Genomic DNA, 27,386 nt, shown 5'->3' with positions numbered 1-27,386 from the left:
AGAGCCTGTGCTCCGCAGCGGGAGAGGCCACAGCAGTGAGAGGCCCGCGTACCGCAAAAAAAAAAAAAAAAAAAAAAAAGTTTTCCTCTGTGTTGTGCTATCTCACATTGTTTCATTTATTTTAAATGACTGCGTATCGGTTTTACAAAGTAAATAGAGAAATTTTTCTTTTAAAAACCGTGCAAGCAAATTAGCCAAGACATTAATGTGGTTGTTCATTCAGAGTGGGGGAAAGTGGATACATTGCTATTTTCTCGTTTGTGTTTCTCTGTATTGTTTAAAATACCATAGATCCACGGCCCTGGGCGAGCGTCTCACCTGTTCCCAGGTGGCTCACAGCCTCACAATCTCTACCCATAGGGTGGAGGCGGTCAGGACAAACGTCTCCCGCCCCAGCCCCCAGGTCCCTCTGCCCTGCTGAGCCAGCAGCCACGTGGGACGGGTCCCCCCACTGCCTGCGGGACCAAGGGCTGCGACCTCGGCAGCCCAAACCCCGAGCTGCACGGAGAGGAGACCCTCCCACTCTCTCCTCCTCTTCTTCTTCCCACCTGTCCCTCCCTCCTACTCTGGCCCTTCTGTTGGCTGACAGGGTGGGGAGAGGGGTCTAGCTAGGGGGGAGGTGGGGCTCACGGGGATCCTGCCGCACCCCTCCAGCCGCAGTACACGCCTGGGGCTCTGCGTGCGCCCAGGAGGAACCAGAAACCCTGCGGGAGGAAAAGACCCCCACCTCCCCGAGTGCGACCTCCTCACTCACTCGTCCTCTGAAAAATCCCCCATGTCCATCTGGAACCACTCCTCTTCGTTCATGGCACATGTGATCACCTGTGGGATGTGGTGGCAGTAGTTGAGGGGACAGGCGAGGAGGTCATGACAGGGGCCGAGGCCGGACCCGCTGATCCTGCCCAAGGACGAGATGGGGCGTGGAGACTGCACTGAGTATCCTCCCACGAGACGGGGCACCGTCAAGTGGAAGTTTCTAACTAGGGGACCCTGGCCAAGGCACTGTGCCCTTGATGTGAGCTACCATGACCCCTGGACTGTGGGTCAGAAGACCTGGGCCCTAAGTCCCAGCTCTGCCCCTGACTGATTCTTCTTAAGTCCTTGAAGCCTGTGGTGCCCCGTGGTAGCCTTGTGTGTGGAGGCGGTCAATAAACAGCTCTCTTCATCGTACAGCATGTTCTGAGGGCAGATTTAGATGGTGCAATCTGGAAAAAAGCAACCCCCAGGTAGGGGCTTACATTTGCCAGGAGAGAATTTCAAAAAACTTCCAAAGAGATGGCTGCTCACTATAGCAGAGAAATGGAGAATATATGTGTTGGAAGGGCCCAGTCAGGCCATGGGGTTAACCACTTCCTTTTACAGAAAATGGTGATGATGATGATGATGATGTGACAATGGTGATGGTGATAATGGTGATGATGATGGTGATGGTGGTGTAGGTGGTGACAGTGGTGATGATGATGGTGAAGACGTGATGATGGTGATGATGATGGTGGTGATGTGATGATGTGATGATGATGGTGGTGATGGTGGTGATGATGGTGAAGATGTGATGATGGTGGTGATGATGGTGAAGATGTGATGATGGTGGTGATGATGTGATGATGATGGTAATGATGGTGATGATGCTGGTGAAGAAGTGATGAAGGTGGTGATGATAGTGATGATGACTGTGGTGGTGCAGGTGATGACGATAGTGATGAAGATTATGGAGATAGTGATGCTGATGGCGATGAAGATGATGATTGGGGTGGTGGTTTTGATGATGTTGATGGTGATGAAGATAGTGATGATGGTGGTGGTGGTGTAGGTGGTGAAGATGATATCTAATGCTGGGACTTTCTGGGTACCAGGCAGTGTTCTGAGGGTGTCACAAAACAATGCCGGGCTGTGGGTGCTACTAAGATCCCCATTTTGCAGATGAGAAAACTGAGGCATGGAGAGGTATGGTGACTTGTTTGAGCATTCCCTGGAGAGCTGTGGAGGCTGGGTCTCCCAGCTCCTCAGCTTGTGCCCTTTCACCACCCCAGCACAATCTCACAAGAGGTTCTCAGGGCCCCTGGGTACCTCGAGGGATGACCCAGGCCCTGGAATCTATGGAGGTGCAGGAATGTGTGTCGGTTGGCGTGAGGGAAAATGAGAAAGAAGCAAGGTGCTCTCTGGCCCCCTGGCCAGTCTCCAACCCCCAGGGCCCCATCTCTGCCTCAGCCTCCAGCACACCCATGCCCGGGGCAAGCTTCTGGGAATGCCGCATGGCTCCAAGCAAGGCGTTTCCCGGTGGGTGGTTTGGCTTTGTGAACTTTGGGTTTTTTTACCTCCTCTGCTCGGTCTCCCAGATCAACCTCCACAAACACAGATGATTTCTGTGGATAGAAACCAAAGAGGCGTGTATGGTGGGCTTGGGTGAGCCAGGGAGGCACACAGATTCCTGAGGTGGTGCCCAGGGTCTGGGTGTTACACTGAGCCCACCAGACACTGGCCGTGTGTGGTGGGACCTGCTGACAGTGTGGTTGGTAAGGTGCCCTCTGGCAGAGGGAGAGGAGGGATGTGGCCTCCCAACCCTCCCTGCTCACCTCCCATCAGGTCCCTGAGAACTCAGAGGGTGTCCCCCAGCTTTGCCCCCTGAGAATCAGGGCTGGTGATGCCCAGAGCGGGGTGGACCCTCCAGGTCCACTGCAGGCCTGCTCACCTGGGCAGCGCCCGAGCTGCAGAGACACACAGTGAGCTGGGAAGGCCTGGGGGGCTCAGGTGCAGCGGCCCCCAGGTCTCTGACCAGGCACCTTGGCTTAGCCCAGTGGTAGCAGTTTAGTCAACACCGGGAGAAGTGTTTTGGGGAGTGGAGGGGACCCCAGGGGCCCTGGACGCAGGCCAAGCCCAGCTCCCCTCCCGCCCCGCATGCGGATCGGGAAGGGGAAGGAAAGCCTCTCTCGGACAGGGTCCTGTGAGCACCGCTGCCCCCGGGCTGCGATGGGCCGGAGCTGGGGCTCCCTGACAAGGGCAAGCTGAGGGTCACTTCCTGTCTGGGCCCCCGCTTCCTCAGCAGCTGTGCTGTTTGGCAAGCCGGGGTTAAGGTGCCCCAGCGCCAGCCAGGAGCACAGACTGGGCGCTGAGGCAGCTCAGGCGGGGCCTGGTCCAGCCCGCGCGTCCTCGGCAGGACTGTGCCTGACAGGCCTCCCCTTCTGACTCTGTTACTGAAGTGAAAAGCTCTTGCCTCTGTTTCCAGAAGGGCACCCAGCTGTACGGACTCTCGCTCTCCTTCCTGTAAGAAGACACCAAACAGATAAACTGAGGCAGGACTCCCACACGCAGGGCCGGCAGCGCGTGCACATTAAAGGACCACTCCTGACCTTGGCCTCCAGGGCGCGCTTGTCTGCGCGCTCCCTGCCGCCCGGCTCCTCCTGGCCGCTGGCCTCGGGCTCCGCCTCCTTCCAATGCCCCTGCACCTGCCCAGCGGCGTCCTGGCGCTGCTCCTCCGGGCTCGCCTGGCTGCAGCGGGTGCAAGCAGGGCTTTGGAGACGACACCTTCCTCCCTCCTGGGCACTGGCGCCCCTGGGTCAGCAGGGCGGGGCTGGCGGGCAGTGGGCGAGGCAGACCCAGGTAGAGGGGTGGGCAGAGCGGAGAAGGACGCGGCAGGGCTGCTGAGCTGACCTCCCTGAGGAGCCGTCACCCCGACCTGCCCCAACACGAGGGACGCCGGCAGCCCCGGCAGGCTCTCGGGTGAGATGCCTTCTGCCCGGGGATCCGAGGGGAGATGCCTTCTGCCCGGGGATCCGAGGGGGAAGGTCTGCAGTGATAGGCGCCGGCCCCAAGATGCTGGGCTGGGGGGATGCCGGTGGGGGGCTGCTTGAGGCCCTGCGAGCCCCCTGGGTCACCGGCCCCCGACCCTCCCGTCTGAGCCTCGAGGTCTTCTCCGGACGCCCTGGCCTCCCTCGAGCCACCCCTCACCCGCCAGGTCTTTAACCTGGCGCCCACTCCCACCCCGGCCTGCCGTGTCCTCCCCACGTCTCTGCACAGCTGCCTCCGCTGGACCAAGGCCACTCACCAGCGGGCATCTTCCATGTCGCTTCTGAGGTCCTTCCCCTGATCTTCAGGCTCTGAGGAGGAAGCAGCGGGTCTGTCGTCAGCCTGCGAGGATGCTGACGGGCCACCCGCGGGGTGTCGGCACCGCCGCCCCAGTTCTGACCGGCGTTCTCGCGCATCCCCGGCCCAGGAGGCTGCCCGCCCCGACCCTTCACATCAGCCCTCTGCAGGCCGGTGCAGGGCGTCGAAGGCCCCCTGCCCCCCACAGGGTCCCCGCAGGGCCTCTGCCCGCTCTGTGGCACGCGGCGGGAGGCCTTGGCGTTGCCTCTACTGTCACTGTGCCAGGCACAGGGACCCCTTGCGTCCTCCTGGTGGCAGCAGGTTGGAAGCAGCAGGAGCTGAGGGCCAGGGCGGGGGGGGCGGGCCTCAGCCTGCGGCCAGTGGAGGGGGGGGGGCGACCCAGCCCTGGAGGTGAGATCTGAGCCACACCATCCCCTCCAGGACGCTCCTCCTGGCCCCTCTGAGGGGCGTTGCTGGCGGTGGGAGTCCTCTGGCTGGGAAAGGTCTCTGTCCGGTGAGGAGAAAGGGGCACAGGATCCAGCCCCGGCCTCATGCATGGAGCGGGTGTCAGTGAACAATTACGGGGAAGCTGCATTTTGGTGACCGCGGCAAGACAGCGTGAGCCTCGTGAGCTGTGAGCTCTGAGCAAGACACCGGGGTTTCCTGGTGAAACGCAGGCTTCTGCTTCTCGTAGGTTGCAGACCTCAAGGGGGTTTCCTACCCCCTTTGGGACCTAAGAGAAAGCCCCCGAGGGAGGGGTCTCGAGGTCGCAGACGCTCCAGGTCCCGTTTCTGTGCAGTCACCTCTGAGCCCAAGATGCCTGAGATGACAGTCCCCGTAGCTGCTCCAGACTCTCCCCAGAGTGGCCTGCTTTCCACCCCCCAGCCTGACACACAGCCTGGACTCCTGGCCCCGACGGAAACACCGCCCCAGGGAGACTCCAAGCTTTAAATAATGTTTTTGACAGGAGACACAGCAGGATGCCTCTGCAAGCCTCTATCCCGGAGGACTTCCTACAGAATTTGGTGGCCAGATCAGCTACTCGGGATCCTTTCAGCTCACAGGCCTCGGGGCCGGGGATACCTGCAGGACAGAGGGGGTGAGGGCCTGGCTCTGGCAGGTGCCCTGCTTTCTGTTCCTGCTTTGTCGCTGGTCCTCGCTGTCTTGCATGCTGTCCCTCCCCTGGACCGTGTCCCCCCCCCCGGACCGTGTCCCCCGACCCCTGCCATCCTCCAGCGCCATCCTTCATGGGGACCTGGGCCCCCTGCCCAGTGTTAAGCGACCTTCCTTGGAGGCAGCTTTCCGTCACGCCCATCCTCCCTGGCACTCGGCACCGGCCCTGGGCTGGGTCGTCCGCGCACGTTCCTTGTCTCTGGTCTGAGTTCCCTGTGGGTGAGAACTAGGTGCTGTGCATCCTCCTCAATCCACGGTTCGCACACCGGCTCCGGGACGTCTGCTGACCTACGGCTGTGCTGCCATCCCCAGGCCGGCCCTGGCCACCTAGAAACAAAGCCCTGAAGGCCAAGGGTGGGGCGACCTTGGGTCTTCAGAGAGTATTTCAGAACTTCGCAGCTCTCAGCGGGAAAGGCGCTGCATCGACCTCAGATGGAAGGGCCCGAATGGTTCGGCTCAGTGGTTTTCTGGCAGGGATCTACGGTGGACTTCTTCCGGAAAATCTTCAGCAGCCCCTAGCCCGTGGGTGCACACGTGTGTGCTTGTGCATGTCTGTGTATGTGTGCAAGTGTGTCCGTTTTTAGAAGACACAGGGCTGAACCAGATAGATCTTCAAACCTGCTCCTTCCTGTAACGTGTATTCAGCAGGAAGGAAAGAATCAGTAAAAAGAGAGCCTGGTTTTTCTTTGCTCCAAAGCAGCTGTGGAACGAGAAACACACACCTGCCCCCAGTGCCTCGTTATCATAAAGTAAAAATATCAGCGTGTTCGTGGGTTCCCCCTTTGTCCGCTTTCTAAGAAAGGCCCTGCTTTTTTCGCGGTTCTGGGCGCACCAGCAGGGCTCAGCAGGTAAGGCTCCAGGCGGGGCGCGAGGGCACTGCTCCGGCTGGGCCTCGTGCGTGGCTCGGGGAGGAGTGGCAGGCCGGGCAGAAGCTCTGCCCCCGCACGCGAACAGACTATTTCCTTTGCTTCCTTTCTTCAGCTGGCCTCTAAGTGATCGCCAAACCACTTACAGGTCACTGTCTGGACCGCGAGCCGCCCCCGGAAGTCGGGGTTCGCGCCGGTGGGAGCGGGGGGCGGGACAGGCGCGGGCCAGGGCGGGGCCGACACTGGCATGAACCCTCTGCACGAGCGGCCGGACGCCACCTCGCGGCCAGGGCGCCCCTCGCTCCCTTCGCGACCGAGAGCTGCCTCCACCTTGCGGATTTCAGCAGGCCCTGCTGGCCGAGGCCTGGAGCCCCTCCGGGGAACAGCCCCCTCCTTGCCCGGGACGCGTCGTTGGGGCGCCTGGCCCGGAGGCTCCGCGGCAGTGAGGCCGGCGGCTGCGGCCTGGCGTCCCAGGCAAAGGCTCAGGGCCCGGGCGCGAGCTCAGCCGTGGATCCGCGGGTTCGCGTGGCCCCTCCGTGCGCGGACTCCTCTCCCGCCCGGCTGGGGGGCGTGTCCCACAGGCGCTCGGCCCCGCCTCCTGCGTCCACGTCACCTTGGCACTTGCGGGCCCTGCGGCACCAGCCTCCTGGCTATTGCTTCCAAGTGTGAGCGCCCAGGCCTGGCGGGTGCCCCGCCCTCACCCGGGGGGCCGCTGGACAGCGAGCAGTGCTCCGCGTGGCTCCGGCTCCGGGCGGCTCATCCCCTCCATGCCCCTCCCTGCTGTCCGGGAGCCCCACCGGGCCTGGCGCCTGGGGCGGGTGTGTGCACGGCGCTCGGTGCGTCCCTGCCATCCATCCTGTCTCGGCAATCCCAGTGGTGCTGTGGCTACTTGCAGTATTTCCTGAGCAGGTTATAGGTTGGTTTCCTCTCTGGGGAGCTCGGCCCTCCCGAGAGCCTGAGAAGGAGCGGCTGTAATCGGACTTTTTTTTTTTTTTTTTTTTTTTTTTTCGGTACGCGGGCCTCTCACTGCTGTGGCCTCTCCCGTTGCGGAGCACAGGCTCCGGACGCGCAGGCTCAGCGGCCACAGCTCACGGGCCCAGCCGCTCTGCGGCATGTGGGATCTTCCCAGACCGGGGCACGAACCCGTGTCCCCTGCATCGGCAGGCGGACTCTCAACCACTGCGCCACCAGGGAAGCCCTGTGCTCGGACTTTCATCGGTCGGAGGTAGTGGAGATGCAGCGGCCCCTGTGCTGTGACCGCCGGCCCCCACTTCCCCTCCTCCTCCAGAGATAACACAGCTTTGGACTTTTAAGCTGAGAGAAGAACAAATATTTTTATACAATGACCTCTTAAAATCGCCCCTAGGGCTTGAACAAGCAAACCGCATTTCCCGCTTACTGAGTTTTGTTTCCTAACAGAGTCATTTAGACTTCCTACACGACAGTCTCAGCAAAGGGCACTTGCTGGTGTGAACCACAACTGCTGGGGTCCTGCCGACGACTGGCAGTCACCCCGTCTCTCCGCCACCTCGGGCCCGCTGCCCTGGGGTAGCTGACCTTCCAGGGGCAGGTCCACGTAAGGACCAGGGCATTTAGGGTACCCGTCCCCACTTCGGCCACACCATGGCCCACTCGCAGGGTTAGAAACATGCCGGAGTGGGACACGTGGCTGACACAGGGTATAAGTGCTCACACTTTACAATGTAAAGGCCACACTAGTGACGAGCAGACGGGCGGCCCCCAGCCCGTGGGTTCACTGCTGCCCCTGGCCGTGAGGGCCCTGCTCCGGCAGCGGGACTGGGGCTCACCCCAGGGCCTCCTCATAAACCTGAGACACTTCCCATGCTGGCCCTCACGTGCCAACGGTCTTCCCAACGTCCCCAGAGCCTTCACAGGCCACGGGGCCCAGGTCTCTGTCCTCACCCCGTCCTCCTGCCCTCGACAGGGCTTCCAGCTGCCCCCCTGCAGCCCCAGACTGGCCCTCCGGCGGGCCCCCAGGATGTCCCCACACAGTCCCAGGCTGGCCCTGCCCCTCAGGCCCCAGTGCCCGACACGTCCCACCCTGGCCTTTAGGATCTTAGGCAGGGGCAGTGGGTCCGGGGCGGGGGTGGGTGTGTGGCCCTCGCTGGCCCAGGGAGAGCGGTCTGCCCCGTCCCGCCCGCAGCCCTACCTAGCTCCTTGCACAGCGTCTTGATGCAGCTCGGGGGGTCCCCCTTCCGGTGCAGGCAGCCCACACTCTGGCTCCTCTGGAGCTCAGCCATCCTGCTGGCCGCCTTGAGGTGTCCGGGGCTCACGGCCGAGGGAGGGGCCCCGGGGCCCGGCCGGTGCCTCCTGTGTGCGGCCACGGGAAAGAAGGAGGACCGGCTCTCACGCAGCCCTCAGACGGAGCGTATGGCTTCCACCCCCTCCACGGGGAGCTGCCCTTGTGTGCCCGGGCCCCGTTGCTAGGTGGCCCCTGTGACATCACTGCAGAGGCAGAGCAGCGGCCCCTCCCGCGGCCCTGGGTCAGAGGGGCCTCCTCCCAGGGCCGCCTGCCTCTCAGCAGAGACGGCAAAGGGCCAGGTGGCCGGGGGCCTTCATGCGGCTCTGCAGGCGCTTCTGGTGTTGGGTCTGCTGAGCCTTCAGGTGAATCTCTTGATTCCTAGCAGGGACGAAGGACTCGGAGGTCACGGCGGGGACTCCACTTGGCGGCCTGGGCCCTGGGTGGCGTCCTGCGTCCTCCCCCCTCCAGACGAGGGGAGATTCACGCAAACGCAGCTTCGGAGGGCAGCCGTCTGCGGACAGGTACCTCTGAACTGTGCCGAGGAAACCCTCCTCTGCGTTTTCAGTCGAGCTGTTTGCTGACACTGCCGTGACCAAAGGCTCGCTTGGGCGGCTTCCATAGTAGACATTCGCTTTCTGGGTCAGGAGCCCGGAGGTCTGAAGTCCAGGCGTGGGCAGGGCTGGCCTCCTGAGGCTTCTCTCCTCAGCATGTAGATGCCCGTCTCCTCCCTGTGTCCTCACGGGGTCGTTCTCTGTGCGTGTCTGTGTCCTGACCTCCTCTTCTTAAAAGGACACCAGTCAGACTGGATCAGGGCCACCCTAGTGACCTCATGTAACCTTAATCACCTCTTTAAAGGCCCAGCTCCAAAGGCAGTCACTTTCTGAGGTCCTGGGGACCAGGACTTCACACATGAATTTTGGGGTGTCACAGTTCAGCCTATAACACAGCCTGACAGAAAGTTGCTGACAATCTATTCAACACAAGTTTTTCTTCTCATCTGGGACCACGGGGGACAAATCATAGCAGGTGTTTCCTGGGCACCCAGCCGACAGCACTAGGTGTGTCATAAATGTGCAGAACGAAGTAAAAGTGACTGACTCCCTTTTTCCACGTGCACTTCCGTTCCCTAAACAAGCTCCCAGCATCTTAGCTCCCAGGAGGCCTCGGCTCCGCCAGCCAGGGGCCGGTTCAGGTGCCGCCGTGGATGCTGCTCAGAGGCTGTCTCGGGGGGGAGACAGATGAAGCCAGGACGGCGGGCAGCTGAACCAGCTCCCTCTTGAGGTAACAGGTGGTCTGGAGAAAGTCAGTGGGCACAGATTGGGGCGCAAAAGATTGGGGTCCTAGGAGTGGGGCTCTGGGTCCTCATTCTCCCAGGTTTTCTCTTTTCAGTCCTCCCACATACCCCAACGTGGGCAGGGCTCGTTACCCGCCCCCGCCAGCCCCAACTCTCTCCGCCGGGCCTGGGCCTGCGTGTGAATCTGAGTTGCCCAGGCCCCTGGCAGCTGCCCTGCGGCCCTGCCGTGGACGCTCGTGTTTGGGGCATCTGAACCTCTTGGCCCCCACCCAGAGCAGACAGGAGGAGCTGGAGAGCAGCAGGACAGCACTTTCCTCCCCAAGTCCACATGCACCTGGGAAGGAGGCTCATCACCACTGTCCTCGGTTCAGGGCTGCGGCACCCCTGAAGGCCTGACCCGGCTTCCCCAGAGCCAGATCCCACCACCCTCCCCCCACGACTCTCTCATACCAGGCGACCGACCAGGGCTGGACTTAAAAAGACAACTGAGTGGAAACCAAATGGAGAAAAGACAGGAAAAAGGAGATGAGAAGAGGCATGTTTCCCCGGGAGGGGGAGGGTGGGTCCCCCATATTGTGCATCCAGTCCTCCCCTCCGCCTTTCGAAGGGGTGCAGCCATATCTGCTCAACGGCACTGAGCTCCCTCTGTCTCCCCTCAGGCCACCAGCCTCCTGTTCCCCCTCCCTCGGGACACTGATCTGTGTCTGGCCCTCGAGCACACGCCCCCCTGCTGAGTGCTCGGAGACATGAGGGACCCTGCCTTTCCCACCCTCCTTGAGCTTGACGCCATCTCTGTCCGCCCTGAGGTCCCCATGGCCCTCACAGGGCCGCACTCCACACCTTTCCATCCCAGAAGCATTGTGGTTTCCAGCACAACCCAAAGCCCCACAACTGGACCTCACCTGTCACCAGAGGGACCTCACCTGTCATCAAAGGGACCTCACCTGTCGGGGGACCACACCTGTTGTCAAGGGGATCCCATCAGGTGTCAAAGGGACCTCACCTGTCATCAGGGGGACCACACCTGTCATCAGAGGGACCTCACCTGTCATCAGAGGGACCTCACCTATTGTCAGGGGAATCTTACCTGTTGTCAGGGGACCAAACCTGTTGTCAGGTGGATCCCACATGTCGTCAAAGGGACCTCACCTATCGTCAGGGTGATCACACCTGTCGCTAGGGGGACCTCACCTGTCACCATGGGTACCACATCTGTCGTCGGGATCACACCTGTCGCTAGGGGGAACCACACCTGTTGCTAAGGGGACCTCACCTGTCATCAGGGGGCTCACACTTGTTGTAAGGGGGACCTATCATCAGGGGGACACCCTCTATCGTCAGAGGGACCACATTTGTTGTCAAGGCACCTCGCCTGTCATCACAGGTATGTCGTCCCTCCTGCCCCACTCCACCACACCCCCCATCTCCACGTGTGCAGTATCAGTGGATGCTCATGTGAAACCAAGCCAGTCTCAGAAAGAATAAAAGGTCTGTTTTAATTGGCCAGTAAAATACATCACAAATCATTAGTATCTTATAAACAGAAACATTAAATTACAAATCCATATTAAAAACTGCAGTTTGGAGCAGCCTAATAGCTGCGTATATGGAGCTTTTTATTTTTGCAACATTTTCCTCCACCATTTTTGTGACAACAGGCAATGTTACTATCTGCCATCTAGATCTCGAGTCTGAACAGACGGGCACGTGGCACCTGGTCCTATGGGTCTGAAAGGGCCTTTCCAAAGCCAGGCTGCAGCCGAGGCTTTCGGGGGAGTCAGCAGAAGCTCATCAGGACCCCCAACCCCCAAAGCACAGCAGCCCTGGCAGCCCCCAGGGCCTCAGAGACAGCGAGCACTGCCCCTGGCCCGGTGTCCACTCCCGAGCCTCCCAGTGCGGGCCCAGGTTTCTCCCTGCCTCCCTCCCTGTTTTCTCTCGGGGACCTTTACTTGGCTGCCATGAGACACAACCACTCCCTTTTCTGTCCTATGGAGGCACATACAGGCCTGGATGTTCTGAGTTACTTTATATCAAAGAGCTAGTTAAAAACAGTCCTTTAAAAACATTAAGAAAAACAGCTTGAAAATAATGCACATTTCTATTTTTACAACCTTCCCCAAACTCCCACCAGGGTGGCAAACGTGGATTCTACTTTTAGCCCCACTGACAGCAAACAACACAACTTTGCTTGATGTGGCGGCTGCGTGGACGCGTATCAGCAGCAGGCAGCGGGGCTCCCACCTCGGGAATGAAGGCTGGGACCCCTAGGAAATCTCTCTGCAAAAGGACCCCATGTCCCCAGAGAGCGAGGGCATCCTCAAACTGGGATCTCCGTGCGGTTCCGACCCTCTGGCCAGGACCGATAGAAACGTCAAAAGCTGAAACCAGGAGGCCTCGTGCTGGTGGCCGCCCACGGCTGGCTCATAGGAAAAGAATAACGCTCACAACATCCCCGCTGAGTCGAAGCAGAACGTTAGTGCCGGAAGGCTCCACGGTGCGGGCGCCACAGACCAGCGGAGACAAACGTGCACGCAGCACAGGGCACACGCCCTGCAGGCCGCGGTGTCGCTGGCACCCTGTTCCCGAAATGCCAGCTCAGGTTGCCTGCCACTGGCGTGATCAAGTGCACAGCCACCCAGAAATGGCCCGGGAGCCTCAGAAGTTCACAAGCTCGACCCCTGTCGGCTTGCAAGCTGAGGAGCTGCCCTCTGGTCTGGTGTTCTCTCCTTCCTGGACATGGGCTCACCCGGCGCAGCGCAGGGCACCATCCTGGGACAGGGGGTCCCGCGGGCTTCACATGGAATGGGCGGGCGTCTCAGACTGCTGCCTGATGTAGCTTTGGAAGCTCTTGTCTCCGATGGGGTGCTCCCTGCGGGGGTGTAGGGAGAGCAACGTGAGCGTGCGCCGCCCTGTGGCTGGTGCGCCTCTGAACTGCCATCGCCTGTTTATTTATTTATTTATTTATTTTATTGGGGGGGTAGAACTGCTTTACAATGGTGTGTTAGTTGCTGCTGTATAACAAAGTGAATCAGCTGTATGTATACATATATCCCCATAGCCCATCCCTCTTGCATCTCCCTCCCTCCCACCCTCCCTGTCCCACCCCTCTAGGTGGTCACAAAGCACCGAGCTGATCTCCCTGTGCTATGCGGCTGCTTCCCACTAGCTATCGATGTTACATTTGGGAGTGTGTATATGTCCATGCCACTCTCTCACTTCGTCCCAGCTTACCCTTTCCTCTCCCCGTGTCCTCAAGTCCATTCTCCACGTCTGCGTCTTTATTCCTCTCCTGCCCCTAGGTTCTTTAGAACCGTTTTTTGTTTTAGATTCCATGTATATGTGTTAGCATACAGTATTGTTTTTCTCTTTCTGACTTACTTCACTCTGTATGAAAGACTCTAGGTCCACCCACCTCACTACAAATAACTCAGTTTTGTTTCTTTTTATGGCTGAGTAATACTCCATTGTATATATGTGCCACATCTTCTTTACCCATTCATCTGTCGATGGACACTTAGGTTGCTTCCATGTCCTGGCTGTTGTAAATAGAGCTGCAATGAACATTTTGGTACATGACTCTTTTTGAATTATGGTTTTCTCAGGGTATATGCCTAGTAGTGGGATTGCTGGGTCATATGGTAATTCTATTTTTAGTTTTTTAAGGAACCTCCATACTGTTCTCCATAGTGGCTGTATCAATTTACATTCCCACCAACAGTGCAGGAGGGTTCCCTTTTCTCCACACCCTCTCCAGCACGTATTGTTTGTAGATTTTTTGATGATGGCCATTCTGGCCAGTGTGAGGTGATATCTCACTGTAGTTTTGATTTACGTTTCTTTAATGATTAGTGATGCTGAGCATCCTTTCACGTGTATGTAGTTGTCATCACCTTTTCCTACCTTTGCTTGTGATGCGTGTTCATCGTAATAAATATGAGAAGGATGGACTAGCAAAGGAAGAAGTTAGCCCAAAACTGCCTGCGGAAGCACAGCCCGTGACCCCGGTCTCAACGTGCAGGGCACATGTGTTCATGCGTGGGGAGACCATGGCCTCCTGCAGTGAGCACGTGGCGCTGTGCCCTGTTAGCTGACAGATGCTGGCGCAGCCGTGAGTCACGGGCTCTGCCGTGTTTTAAAAAAGGCATTTTTAGACGGTTGACGTGGGATCTGACAGAGGGTGTTAAAGGGTCTAGAATGTGATGTGAACGTCTGTGGAGCCGGCAGCAGGCACGGTCGGCGTCCCCAGAGGTGCTGGGCGCCCTCGCAGCCTGGCCAGAGTCAGGGTCTCTCCCAGAGCCCCCCTTCCCTTCCCAGACCCAAGCCATGTCTTCCCTGGAAGGAAGCAGCCAGCAGGGAGGGGGCTGGGCCCACGCAGGGCTCCTGCCTCAGGTGTTGGGGCGGGCTCTGCCGCGGGTCCATGGGCTCCAAGTGCTCATAGGCTCTCGTCACCCACACGCTTCGAGCAGGAGGAGGGCGCCGCCTGGTTGCCTGCCCAGAGCTGGAGCTGCAGCCCCTGGCACAGAGTGCGGGGGGCCCGGCTGCGCCTGCCCCTCTGCGGCCGACCCCTCCCTCCCAGGACGCGGTGGTGGTGGGGGTGCCGGGGTCCAGAGCCAGCCCGGAGAGGCAAAAGGTGCTTCCCAGGGGCAGGGCCGCTGGCCCACGATGGAAGCCTAATTTCAGAAGCACATGGGTCGCGAGGCGGGGGCAGGAGGCGCCTCCGGGGACCCGGTGCAGAGGGCGCTGGGGGTGAAGCCAGACAGGGGGCCCGCCGCGCCCCACAGGCAGGCGGCCCGAGGCGGCCCCTCCCCGGCTCCCCATGCCTCCAAGACCCCAGACTCACTGGCTCCCGTACTTGGTCCTCTTGAACTTGTCCCTTCTGTGCTGGGCGTGCTCCAGCTCCAGGGCCCCGACCCCGGCGATGACCTGCTTCAGCGTCTTGTAGGTCTCCTGGGGGTCGTCGATGACGAACGTGGAGTACTCCTCCCGCTCTGGGCCGTCGTACACAGACCTGCTCCCACAGGCCTCTGCAGCGTCGGGGGCAGGGGCCGAGGTCAGTTTGGGGCGAGCGGACAGGCTGCCCTCCGAGCACACGGGGAAGGGCCGACCGCTCACGCAAACGCACACGAAACAGGAGCCGCTAAGAGTGGGGCCAACCCTGAACCCCGGAGAAGCCTGCAGCGCCGGAACCGCAGCCCCGAGGGTTCAAGGCTGAGCACCAGGGCCCAACCCCTCTCCAGAGTGACCGGGCTCTGTGCAGCCTGGCCCAGGATCCCAGACGGCTGCTCCTGGAGCCTGAGCCAGGCTGGTTCAAGGACCGGTGGGCTCACCCAGGGTCAGTCTGGGGAGATGCGTTCGAGAAGCCCCACCCTAGAAAGGTGTGCCGGGCTCCACCCCACATTTACAAGGACGCGCCACGGCAGGGACCTGCAGGGCGCAGGGTGGACAAGAAGCCATCCTCTCAGCCGTCACCTGTCGGCCAGTCTGTGCTAGCAGCTTCTGAGGGCCTCCATCGCCCCACCTGCTCAACAGGTACCTTTCTCATCTGACCACCTCACTCCTGCTGAAGACCACGCTGTGGCCTTCGGGCCCCTCACCTGCCTACAAACACCCGAGCTGAGTCCTGCACTCCAGGGCCACAGAGAGACCAGGTGCCCGGCCCAGGTGAGCTGGCATCAGGCCCCTTCAGCACGGCCTGTGACGTGCTGCTGATTCACCGTCACAGAAAGCTTTACTGCCTTCACTTCCAACTCAAGGGAAACCTCGTAATTCTTACTGAAAAATCACAAGTCTGTGCCAAGGGAACCTGGGAAGATTCAAAATTTCAAGGAAATGGGAACATGACGTGAGAAAGATAAGGGCTCCACACGCGAGGGATAAAGGCACAGAGACCGGGGCGGGAGCACCCAGGGCGAGGGTGAGCCACACCGGTGACGCCCCTGGAGCCCGGCTGCCTGCATGTCCTCCCCAAATCCCCTCTGGCTGTAACTGCTTGGCCTTGAGCGAGTCCTTCAAGCTCCCGAGCCTCAGTGAACCCTCCTGGGAAACAGGGCAGCTGCGGAGCAGGATGGGAATCACCGAAGGACCGCGATCCCACGCGGGGGGACGGGCAGCGGCGGGGTCGGGACACAGGCAGGGACGCCCGGCCGCCTAAGCTCAGGGGCTGCGTGAACCGCTTCACAGGGGTTGTTCCACGCGGCCCCTGGGCCAGCCTGGCGGGTGGGGCCCGTCGCTGCCGTTTCCCAGAGGAGGGGGCCGTGTGCCCAGTTGGTCTCGCAGCGGATGCCCTGAGGCCTGTGCGTCGCGGGGAATCCCATGCTAGGGCGCCAAGGAGCGTGGCCGCGGGGGCGGGAGCCAGGACAGGCCCGGGAGGAGGTCCCAGGACCAGGCTGGGGAGCAGGTTTTAATTCTGGGCCCAACGTCAGACGCAAGATTCGTGCCTGGACCCAAAACAGACCCGGAGCGTCCGCTGGGCCGGGCGGCAAGCTCACCCTGTACTCCTCGTTAACGGGGTTCCCCAAACCAAGCCTGGGCAACGCTGGAGCGCGTGCTGGTGCCAGCTGGCGGCGGGTGCACGTTTCTAAAACAGCCCTGGGAACGAGGAAGAGCACAGGGCAGACGCGGGACAGTCCAAAGGCGGACTTGCTGACCGACACGCCGCGTCCCAAGGACTGGAGGACAGCGAGCGTGGCCCCTGCCGGCGACACTGGGGAGCAGATATCAAAGTCGGGAGGACACCCAATGGCCGGGTGACACAGGACACAGAGGCCCTGACAGTGAGCCCAATGTCCGTGCCCTGAGATGGGAAGGGCAAGACTAAAAGCGCGTCTTGCTCCCTGCTAAGGGCAGACGGTGGCCCTTGGCTGATGAGCTGCACCGAGGTGCTGGCTGAGCCGCGGGGGGAGGGTGACAAGGCTTCACGCTGATTTAACGGTCACGCGTGCAGCACGGCTCCGTGTCTGTGAAAGTCACCCCGAGACCTTCCCAGGCCCCCTGATCATGCCTGTGGGAAGTTGTGGGTGCAGGCTGCCTTCCAGGGCACAGACAAGGCGGCTGGCTGCCATCACCAGGATCTTGGCCACATGATCTCGGTCCAGCAGCCCAGGCCCCACGGCAGCCCTTCAGCACACGATCCCACCCAGCCCTGCACTGGCCCTGCGCCACCTGAAGCACTGGGCACTAAACTTCAGGGGGACACTGAGTGGGTGTCCCTGCCGTGAGGGAGGTGGGGGGACAGACTCACAGGCGACCGGAACACAACCGTCTCCAAGCACGGAAAGGCTGCTGTGCCCGGAGGAGGGGCCTTGGTATGTCGTCAGCCCACGGGCTGAGTGCTCAGGGCAGTTTGGCCGACATAAACGAGGGTCTCAAGGAGATGAGAGCCCCTGACAGCAGAGTATCCGCCTCAAGAAAGCCCTGAGGTTCCAGGCAGAGGCCTGAAGACTGTGGAAAGTGACTCAGCGCTTTGGTGCCTCCATGAACTGAGCGGTAAGGTCTCCAATCCTGCTGACTTTCTGTGAACCCTGTTGTCAAGATCACTGCTATCCTGGGAGGGAGGCTGGGTGTTCAAGACCCCTTTCCATTTGACTGTCCATCCACCCACCCATCCACCCATCCATCCACGCATCCAGCAAACAGGTACTGAGTCCCTCCTGTGTGCCAGGCACCGGGATGAATGACACCAGCCTCTCCTCTCAAGGTCATGTGTGTCGCTGGTGAACAGATCTGAGAGGGTATCATCGCAATGACAGAGATCAGCACAGGCTGTCCGCGCGGGGGCAGGATAAGCTCAGGAGGGGCCCCCACAGGACACACGGTGTTAGCCAGACGAGGGGCGCATCAGGGGCAAAGGCACAGGGGTCTGCCGCGTGGTGCTGGGGCAGAGAGGGAGGTGGGGGGTCTGGAGAACATGGGCGGGCGGCTGCATGCTCACCAAGGCATGGCTAAAGTGCCCTCCAGGCTGTGGCCCACAACTGACCAGGAGACGAAAAGGAAAAGAGTCCAACAGGCTTATTTCCAGGCACCTTCTGAGGGGGCTGCAGGGCCCAGCACAGAATCTCTACCAGCAGCTCTGGGAAGCGCCAGCCCCAGTGCAGGGTCAAGCAGCTCCCCGCCCCCCAGCTCGCCTTGCATCTGCCCCTCCTGCTACGGCCCAGGTGCCCCCCTGGTCTCCTGACTTGCGTCACCTACACTGCTTCATTCTGCAGGGCAGGGAGAGCAACGAAATGCAGGAAAACAAAGTTGCACAGATACGCCTGGAGCTGCTGGGCAGGCACAGACACACGCGCACTCACACACGGGTCCACACATCCCTCCGGAAAACACAGAAGAATGAAACTCCTTGTTTGGAGGCGTGGGAGGTTATTAAGACATAGGATCTTCTCAAGAATCTGGCAGCTCAGAGGTTGCAAGCTAACTGCCATCTTAAAATGACCCATGGAGCCTGTTATCAAAGTAGCTGCCCCCAAGATAGCCACTCAACCCGCAGAAACGTTTTCCCCATCAGCGCTATAAATGACGACACCGCGCGCAGCCCTTGGCGGCCCCCAGGGCTCACCCCCGCCCGCCCCGCCTCACCTTGCATCTTCTCGAGTTTGCTCATGTACGAGCTGAAGAGAGAGTAGATGCGCTCAGTCTCTCGGTCCCCGTCGATGTCCAGCTGGATGTTTGCTGGGAGGCCGCTGCCCAGACACCGCGAGAGGCGGAGGGGGGGAGGGGTCAGTTGTGGCGCTGGTTATCTAAAGGTCACTGAAGACGGGGGACCCAGCCCCGCACTTATCCCCGCCCGGGGCTGCGGTGCCAGTCACAGCCTACCTGGTGCAGGGGGAGCAGCCGGCGGCCGTGTCTGAGGAGGCCCTGCAGCACAGCCAGTGGCCGTTCAGGTAGGCGGACGGGTGGTAGACAGCCAGGCGCTTCTGGTTGCACTGGCTCACCTTGGTGAGGATGTCGATCCAGGCCTTGGCCTCCACGCAGTTGTTGGCCTGGATGTACAGTGCCCGCTCGGGCTGGATGACCTGGAACATCTGAGGGGCAAGAGCGGGCTCAGGGGGCCCCGTGGCAGGGCCTCCTGCCTGAACTGCGAGGGCCACTCTTGTCCACGCCAACCAGCCTGGGGCCGAGTGGGAGCAAAGGGGGGACACAGGAGGCTGCGTGGCTCGGCTGGGTCAGCCCTGGTCACCCGGGCCAGGGCGCTGCCTTTCGGGGGTCTTGGGGTCCCCCTGGAAAAGCAAAGGCACTGTACCACCTGCCTCCCCCAGGACACCTGAAGTGGGACGTGGCTGTCACACAGACGCGTTGGCTCCTCTGGGCCTCCTCCTTCTTTGGGCGGGATGGGCTTTGTACAAGACGCCATAGCACGCCCTGCCCACTCTCCCGTCCGCATCCCCAGACTGGCCTCGGGGCCTTTGCATGTGCTGTTGTCCATCTGAAATGCACCCCCCCACACAGCCTGACCACTCCAGGGACCCCTCCTCCTCCTTCCAGGCAGATGTTACTTCCCCCGTGAGGCTTCTCGGAGCCTCCACTGCCTTTCCTGTTTATTATTCACTCAACAAACATTCCTGAGTACCAGGCACTGTCCTAGGTTCTGGGGACACAGTGGCCCAGACAGAGTTTCTGCTCTCATGAGCTCCCAGCCAGCAAGAAAGACAAGAGTGAACACAAAGCACAGGGGCTGTGTGAGGGAGGAGGCCAAAGGGAGGGTCAGGAGAGAGCCCTCGAGATAAACGATCCTCCAGTTGCGATCAGACGGGCGACCCAGAGTTAATTAAGCTCAGTGGGGAAAGCAGGGAGGTAAAGCAGGCAGCAGGGGACAGTAGGTGCAAAGGCCCTGGGGGTCAGGTGCTCCGAGCAGACGCAGGCCCGCAGCCCTGAGCCCTGGGAGGCTGTCAGGCTGGACTTGTCAGAGGGCATGTGGGAGGCCAGGAGTCGGGACGTCCAAGTCCACGGTGGCCTTTTGCAAGGTGGGGTGGTGTGCCCGGGAGGAGGAACAGGATTCGAAGGATTCTGGGAGGGGTCTGGGTCCAAGTTCCTGAGTGAATAGCCAAGGCTCCCCCCAGCCCCGCCCTACCCACACATGCACCGTCGCACAGGCCTCAGACTGCACGATTTGTACGTGGCTGTGATCCCCGACGGAGGGGAGGCCCTGGAGGGAGCGCGCTGCTCCGATCGTCCTCACAGGCTGGCCCCTCCCCCAGGGCCCGGCACAGCACAGGCCTTCGAAGACGTCTCACAAATGGAAGAGGACGCTGGCCTGGCAGTTAGTGCGTGGAAGCCGCCTCTGGGGACGGCAGCGCGAAAACACAGGCCGATGAGAAAAGGATCCTGAAATGAGGGAAGCACTGTAACCCTGACGGGACGGAGCAGCTCACGGCGGCTTCTAGGGTATTTTCCACACTCTGTCCCTCTGTGGTCGTCGGGAACGCCACCGGCTGAGAGCACAGCGTCCCCAGCCCCATCCGGGGAAGGGGTGGGAGGTGCCGTGCAGACACATGCGGCAGGACGCGGCCCACCAAGGGGGCAGGACGAGGGTGCTAACCTCCCTCAGGTCCGGAAACCCGCCCACACCTGCCACGGGGCCATCTGCCGGCCCAAAACGTGGCCTCAAATTGTCCTGGGGCGGGACCAGGAGCCAAGGTTGGGAGCCAGCGCGGGGCGAGCGCAGCTGCCGTCTCCAACCATCCGTCCAGCGAGCATCCTAACCCTCTGAGGCCGTGGGGCCGGCCTCAGACCCATGGCTCCGCCCACGGACCCTGGGTGTGGAGCCCACGCCGCCAGTCACCCTTGGGCCCAGTCACAGGTTGGGTCTCTTTAAAGCTGGAAGACTCGGGAATAATTTGGAGGATTTGAAGTTTTAACTCTTAGTTATTATGTACAGCCCCACCTTCCTTCAGAAAAGACTGCAGGCGACTTATACAAAATATATCTAACGAAACTGAAAAATATAAAAAATATTTAGAAAATTAGGAACAGAGAAAGAGAAATGGGAACAGACTTGGGAGAAACAGGACCTAAGCGCACAGATTTTCTAATGAAAACAGACAACCCAGAAAAGCCCTCAGATCGGCTCCGGGCTGGCGGCCTGGGGAGGTGGGACGCAAGGCCATCGTCCCCCAGTGGCCACGCGAGGCTGCAGGGGACTTCCCCACGAGACCACCCCTTGGAGAGCAGAGTCGTCCTGCCACCCGGTGGGAACCCCGTGCTCCCCCTCGCAGGGGACAGGAGGGGACACGGCGGTGATGGCGGGGGGTGGGCAGCAGTGCTTTCTCCTCCCCACTGTGCGGAGGTGCTCGGTGACGAGAACTCAGGCACCGTCCCCCCAGCCCCCTTCTACTATGGTGCCCACAGTGTCGGGAAGTGAACGCAAAGCAGGGGTTCCCCAAGCTGTCTGCAAGCATCTGGACGGTCAGCAGAGGCGGACCTGATGGGAGGGTCCCCCAGAGCCTCCGCCCAAAGTCTGACTTTGAAATGACCAAGCCGATTGGCAGCTGCTCATTCCTGCCGGTCAGGCCACACGTGGGCTCCTGCAGACGCGGACACCTCCGTGGGGCCCGACTGCGTGGACGGCGTGTGCCCGGAGGGGGGAGCTACAGGGGCAGCAAAAACCGTGCCGTTCCCACGGCCAGATCCGGGCCACGTGAGCACCCACGTGGTCTCACCAATGAGGGGCTCCTCCCTGAATGAAACGGGGCCCTGCGGGGCCTCACAGCCCAAAAAACACCAGGGAGAGAGAAAGGCTCTCGGCAGGAGGAAGCGACAAGATGCAGCGAAGGGACGAGAGGCAAAAAGCGTGTGGCCAAGAAAGACGGGGCAGAGCTGATGCATCCAGTGGGGCCACATGTCCCCGACCGACCCCCAGCCATGGGCCCCCGGCCGACCCCGGGCCACATGTCCCTGACTCACCCTGGGTCACATGTCCCCAACAGACCCCAGGCCACATGTCCTTGACTCACCCTGGGCCACGTGTCCCTGACAGACCCCGGGCCACGGGTCCCTGATACAAGTCACCAGCGCTTGTGCCACATCCGAGGGAGTCCCTACAAAATGCATCACTTGAAGCTGCCACACTGACCCCGACACACCCAAACCAAGGGCCGTCTCCAAACACTGGCCTTTCTGCTTCAAAAATGCCGAGGCCACAAAACACAGAGAAAGGCTGAGGAATGTCCCAGATTAAGGAGACAGCAGAGAACCAAGTACCAGGTGTTGGCCTGGGACAAACAACGGCTTAGAGAATGTCACTGGACAGCTGGATGGTGGCTCAGTAGTAACGCTGCGTGCGGGTTGGGTGTCCTGATTCTGGCAGCTGCACAGAGTTATATAAAGGATGTCCTTGTTTTTAAGAAATACACTGAAGATACACATGGTTCAGAAGACATATGCACATCTACACGGAGAGAGATGGGAGGAGGCCGGGGACTCAACTCAGCAAACAGGACAAGTGCAAACGACCAACCGCTCGCGGTGAGGGGCTGCAGCCCTTGCTCTGTATTTGGAGCTTGTAGATGCAAGACTCAATCTAAATCAAAAGTCTTAGAGAAGCCCCTCGGGTCCTGCCAACCCAGCAGGCAGGGTCGGGCTCTCTGCCCCGTGGCAGCACCTGTGGCTGCCGGCCCACAAGGGTCTGGGAGCAGGTGCAGGACGCGGGGCGGCAGCGAGGTCGAGTGGGGACGGGGTAGTAGTACTCACGTTCTTCATCTTGAAGGACTCCTCTTCCAGCGGCTCCACGGCCAGGATATTCTCGATGGGGATGCTGTAGAGAGGCGGGTCCCCTGTGGCAGAGTGTGCCTGTGAGTCGCCAGGAGGGGCCAGTCTCCCCTCGAAGGCAGGGGACGCTGGCCTCACGCGCTCACCCCCAACAGGACCCGGGTCCTGAGAAGCCAACCGGTTTCTATGGGAACATACTGTGATCTAGATCATAGCCACCCACACAGGACAAGAGCGTCCACCCCGAGGCCCTGCTCCCCGCACCCACCCCGGAGGTGCCGACGCTGCTCGCCACGATGCCCAGGACACCCTCTCGGTGCCCCCTTCCCGGGTAAGGACCCGCCCGCCCCAGAAAAGCGACCAGTGCCGCCACAGGGGCCGAGGCAAGGCTCTGGTCTCTCGGGATGCAATACGTGAGAACGAATAAAAAGCGAACTATTCTTGTTACCTTTGCTTTTCTGGTAGGTAAATTCATGGTTTGTCAGGCGAAACCATCTTTTCTTAAAATTCTTCATCCCAAAGCGTTTTCGCCCCTGTGCCCTCTTAATCATGAACCTGTCGTGAACGGCACAGGCTGGTGGGTGAGCAGCTTAGGGCTGGGCGCATGGCCCCCCTGCCCGCCAGCTCCGGCAGCCCAAGTCACAAAATCAAAGCCTGCAGAATCACAACAGGTCGCCACTGCCGTACCTGTGATACTCGAAGCAGACTGTGGGATTTCAGTATCTTATAATTTTATTTCCAAGTGACAGGATTTAAAAATCAAAAGGCAAAGGTCTCTACTTTTGAAAAGTTTGGCTCCTGTGCGGGTGTCAACTTCAAGTCACGAGTTGGTGATGACCGTGGGTCTATCTAAGCTCCAACAAAGGGCACCTCCCTCACCTCCCACCCTGAAAACACGGACAAGAGATGCTCCCAAAGAAAGTGCCGGCGGCAGGCTCCCAGCCCCACAGGTGTGCTCTGCAAGCAAAGACAGGAGGTGAGAGGTAGCTGCTCTCTGCCACGTCCTGTGTTCTGAGCCCCTGACGAGGGACACTTCTGAGCGAGGGGTTGACGGAGGGCAGGGGGGCCTTGGACTCGGGTGAGGGAGCCACCCGGGCAGAAGCCTCTGACTATTTGGGGGCCGTTCAGTCTCCCCGGCCTTCAAACTCTGCTCCCACATGGGCATCCCTCCACTCGCAGCCTCAGCAGAAAACAGGCACAGGAGTGAAAACTCGCCATGGCGCAGCCCTGGGGCATCTCTTCCAGACGGACCAAGGCCCCAGACGGGTCTGGACGCCCTCCGGCCCCGCGGGCAGGGATGCCCGCTTGGCGCCGAGCCAGCCTGGGAGCCCCACCCTGCCTCTCTCCCGCCAGCCCTACCCTTCCTTAAGCAGGATGGGCTGCTGCACACTCTTGGGGTCTCTTCTCCCGGAGGACGAGATCAAATCTAAGAACTGAAGTGGGAAAGAAACCGGATGGTTAAAAGGCGAACCTTCGTAGGAACAGCGCCTGGGTGCCCTGCATCTCCTTCTGGAACCAGAGGAGAGAGGAGACTCTTGAGAAGCAAGTTGTCGGGCGGGGGTCCCTCTGAGAGGACCATGGGGTCTTGTCTCTGCTGAGACTGAGACACTTCCAGCCCTAGCTGAACCCCCGGCCCCTCCCGGGAAGGGCTGGCAGCACCCACAGCTGTTACCGCTCCTGAGAGGCTGCCAGGCCTCAGGTTAACACCTGGAGGTCCACCTGCTCCCCCCGTGGAGCTGGAAGCCATCCCGGCTCCCCTCCCTGGCCCCCCTCCAGGTTTTGCCCCCACAGGGCCCCCCTGCTCAGTTCAACCACCCACCACCGTCTGGATCCCTCCCACCGAGTCAGCTGCCTCTGCTTCCCTGAGTCTGCGTTAATCGCTGCCGATACTTACATTTTTCACTGCATCAGCGTACTTCTGCTCGTTGAAAAATTCATAGAAGGCAGCCATGTAGGATTCCTTAAAACTGGCCTAAAATGAAACAGGTCACTTAATGAAGGCCTAAGGTCTCCTGGCCCGAACCCGAAAGATCTAGAGTGCGGTCACGGGCGCTGAACAGCAAAACACACAGGGGTGGATGCTGTCCGGGGCGCTGAGTACCCCAACCCCAGCCGCAGGGAGGGGCTTGCCAAACTCTGCAGGGTGGATTCCACTCAAACCGTGTTCAAAAAGCAAACCACACGGGGTCCTTGGTGAGATCTTTGTCGTGCATGACTCAACACCTTTCGCGGGCTGTGGCTCCCAGACGCGGTTGCTGGGACGGGAGGGGTCCTCACCTCCAGGAGCTGGGGCAACAGCAAGAGGGACCCGGGGGGACCTGTGTCCGCATGAGGGCACTTTGCTACCCTGGGTGTGAAAACGAGCGAGTCTGTGCAGACCTCAGCCCAGCAGGTGCCTGTTTATCTGGGCTTCCAGCCGACAAACGCTGGGGCTGACGGATGCAGGAGAGCGTGGGCGCACGGCTTCGTGTCCCTCGGATTCAGAGAAAGCCGAGCGTTTGCCCTGCAGGGGGCTGCTTGTCTGCAGTGCTGAGAGCCTGGGTCACTCCGCCCCACAGAGAACAGAATGGGGAGGGCTGGGGTGATCCTGTAGGTCATGGCTCAACCCTTTCCAGACAGAGCCTGACAGGCCCGTCCCTGAGGAACAGGCCACGTCACTGCCTGTGTGCGGGGTACCCGGAGCCCACACCGCTGCTGCTGTCATGGGGTGGACGCTCGGGGCCCTGGCACATCATCAGTCTCCAGGAAGCCCCCGTAAAGGGGAGACGCAGATTTGTCACCAAAAGGGGTAAAACGAGCTCAGACCCAGGGAAAGGGGGGGCTATCGCTGGCTCCATGTAGACGAGCCCTCGGTCACCAGGCAGCACCCCGACTTCCTTAAGGTGCTCAGGCCGAGGACGCCCGGCTGTGTGGCAGGGCTAGGCAGTCCCTACAGCCAAGGGGACACGGTTTGCGGATCCATACATGGCAGCGGGAGTGTTAGCTGCCCACGGGGGACGCACAGGGGACGGTCACTGACGTCAGGGGACATCACCGCCCACAGGGGATGTCTCCACCCACAGGGGACGGTCACTGCCCACAGGGACAGTCACTGACCACAGGGGACATCTCCACCCACAGAGGACAGTCACTGCCCACTGGGACGGTCATCGCCCACAGGGGACATCTCTGCCCACAGGGGACGGTCATCGCCCACAGGGGACGGTCACCGCCCACAGGGGATATCTCTGCCCATGGGACGGTCACCGCCCACAGGGGACGGTCATCACCCACAGGGGAAACCTCTGCCCACGGGATGGTCACCGCCCACAGGGGATGGTCATCACCCACAGGGGACGGTCATCACCCACAGGGGACATCTCTGCCCATGGGACGGTCACCGCCCACGGGGGACGGTCATCACCCACAGGGGACATCTCTGCCCACAGGGGACGGTCACCGCCCACAGGGGACGGTCATCACCCACAGGGGACATCTCTGCCCACAGGACGGTCACCACCCACAGGGGACGGTCATCACCCACAGGGGACATCTCTGCCCACAGGGGACGGTCATCACCCACAGGCGACGGTCATCACCCACAGGGAACATCTTTGCCCACAGGGGACGGTCACCGCCCACAGGGGATGGTCATCACCCACAGGGGACGGTCACCGCCCACAGGGGACGGTCACCGCCCACAGGGCACACCTCCACCCAGTGCGGCCGGGCTGTCCCCCCCAGGCCGCCCTCACGGCCCCTCGCGGGGAGACTCTGGGCAGCGCCTGCTCCTGTCCTACTACCCCTTCCTCCTTCGTGTGGAAAAGAGAACTCAAGTCAGCGACTCACAGACTTGGACTTGGACAGGCTGCCGAGAGTCTGAATGGTCTTCGAGACAAGCGTCAGCGTCCTCGACGTCTGCGGGTCCTGCCAGAGACGGGAAGGGGACGGTCTCACAGAAGAGTCGTGAATGAGCCCAGGACTGCCTCCGACAAAACGAACGACACCCCTAAAAGCTGCCCAGAGCGAGCGCCGTCCGTGAGTGAGCAGATGAACTCGCCAACGCTGGATTCGGAGGTCCCTGTGGACCCTCCAACCCGGGTGGTCTGCGAGCTGCTGAAATGCAGGCTCTCAGGCCACCCCTGACCCCAGACCCCACGTTTCCAGCAAAGGATCGGATCCCCCCAGCGACCCTGGGTCTGAGTCTCCCGGGGACCCAGCCTGGGGGCCTCTCACCCTCCACACGGTTCGCAGGCTTAATTTAAAACCAGCAAAACCAGGAACGGGCCCATCACCCTGGGCTTTCCGCCTAGCACTGTGGCCCCCTGGCACGCTCTCTGCAAGGGCTCGGGCCTCGGGCCTTGCTCACGGTGGGAGCTCAAAAACCATCTGCTGACCACGTGGCCCGAATGATGACTGAGTATCCACGCTCCATCTTCCTGTGTGTGGGCAGGGGGTAACGTCAAAACAAAAGCCCCCAGACGAAGCCCTGGTCACACCATCCAGCGGTTTTAACAACACAACTTTGATTAAAACGTCTTGAAACCTTCCTGAGACAAAGACGTAAGGGCATGTGGCACGTTCACGACCCAGTCACCACCTGGGGCTACCTCTGCACCTCCCCGGCTCGGCTCGCGGGAACTGCCCGGGCCACCTGCTGGTCCAGGGGGCCGGATGGTCAGGAGGTCTGGTTGACTAGCTTACAGGACAGGTGCTCACTTACTGTGTGGTGGGGCGTGAGCTGGAAGAGGTTGGGGGACAGGATGGCTGGAGCGAAGAACCTCAGGAAGATGAAGCTGCTCACGGCCGTGTACCTCACGTCCAGGTCATCTGTGGCCAGGACACAGAGACAGCCGACTCACCGGGGCTTCTGGAGCCGCAGGGAATAACCGGGGGCCGGGAAGAAACTGGGAACCACTGGGACAAAGCTCGGCTGTGGCCTCCGGGTGGGGCTGGGGCCCAACTCACACAGGGGCGAGTGCAGACAGGAGCGGGGGGCTCTGCCCGCTCGTGCCTGACCCTGCCCACT

General features: G+C 60.8%; 1 protein-coding gene across 1 annotated transcript in view; it reads right to left on the bottom strand.

The window, feature by feature from the left end:
• Window positions 1-12,469: 12,469 nt before the first annotated feature.
• The window catches only part of RASA3 (RAS p21 protein activator 3), a gene marked incomplete at both ends in the record, with an annotated part of 88,300 nt that continues 73,383 nt past the window's right edge, over window positions 12,470-27,386 (bottom strand). Inside the window, 10 exons of the mRNA XM_079722075.1 lie at window positions 12,470-12,545; window positions 14,517-14,700; window positions 18,251-18,354; window positions 18,488-18,696; window positions 22,361-22,443; window positions 22,827-22,933; window positions 23,738-23,811; window positions 24,273-24,350; window positions 26,207-26,284; window positions 27,081-27,187. Of these exons, the coding sequence (XP_079578201.1) occupies window positions 12,470-12,545; window positions 14,517-14,700; window positions 18,251-18,354; window positions 18,488-18,696; window positions 22,361-22,443; window positions 22,827-22,933; window positions 23,738-23,811; window positions 24,273-24,350; window positions 26,207-26,284; window positions 27,081-27,187 (1,100 nt within the window). The remainder of the gene's footprint in view (window positions 12,546-14,516; window positions 14,701-18,250; window positions 18,355-18,487; window positions 18,697-22,360; window positions 22,444-22,826; window positions 22,934-23,737; window positions 23,812-24,272; window positions 24,351-26,206; window positions 26,285-27,080; window positions 27,188-27,386) is intronic.

The sequence above is a fragment of the Hyperoodon ampullatus genome (assembly GCF_949752795.1).
Source record: "Hyperoodon ampullatus genome assembly, chromosome: 16".
Classification (NCBI taxonomy): domain Eukaryota; kingdom Metazoa; phylum Chordata; class Mammalia; order Artiodactyla; family Ziphiidae; genus Hyperoodon; species Hyperoodon ampullatus.
Note: the sequence above shows the minus strand (reverse complement) of the source record. Positions and strands in the feature narration are given on the sequence as shown.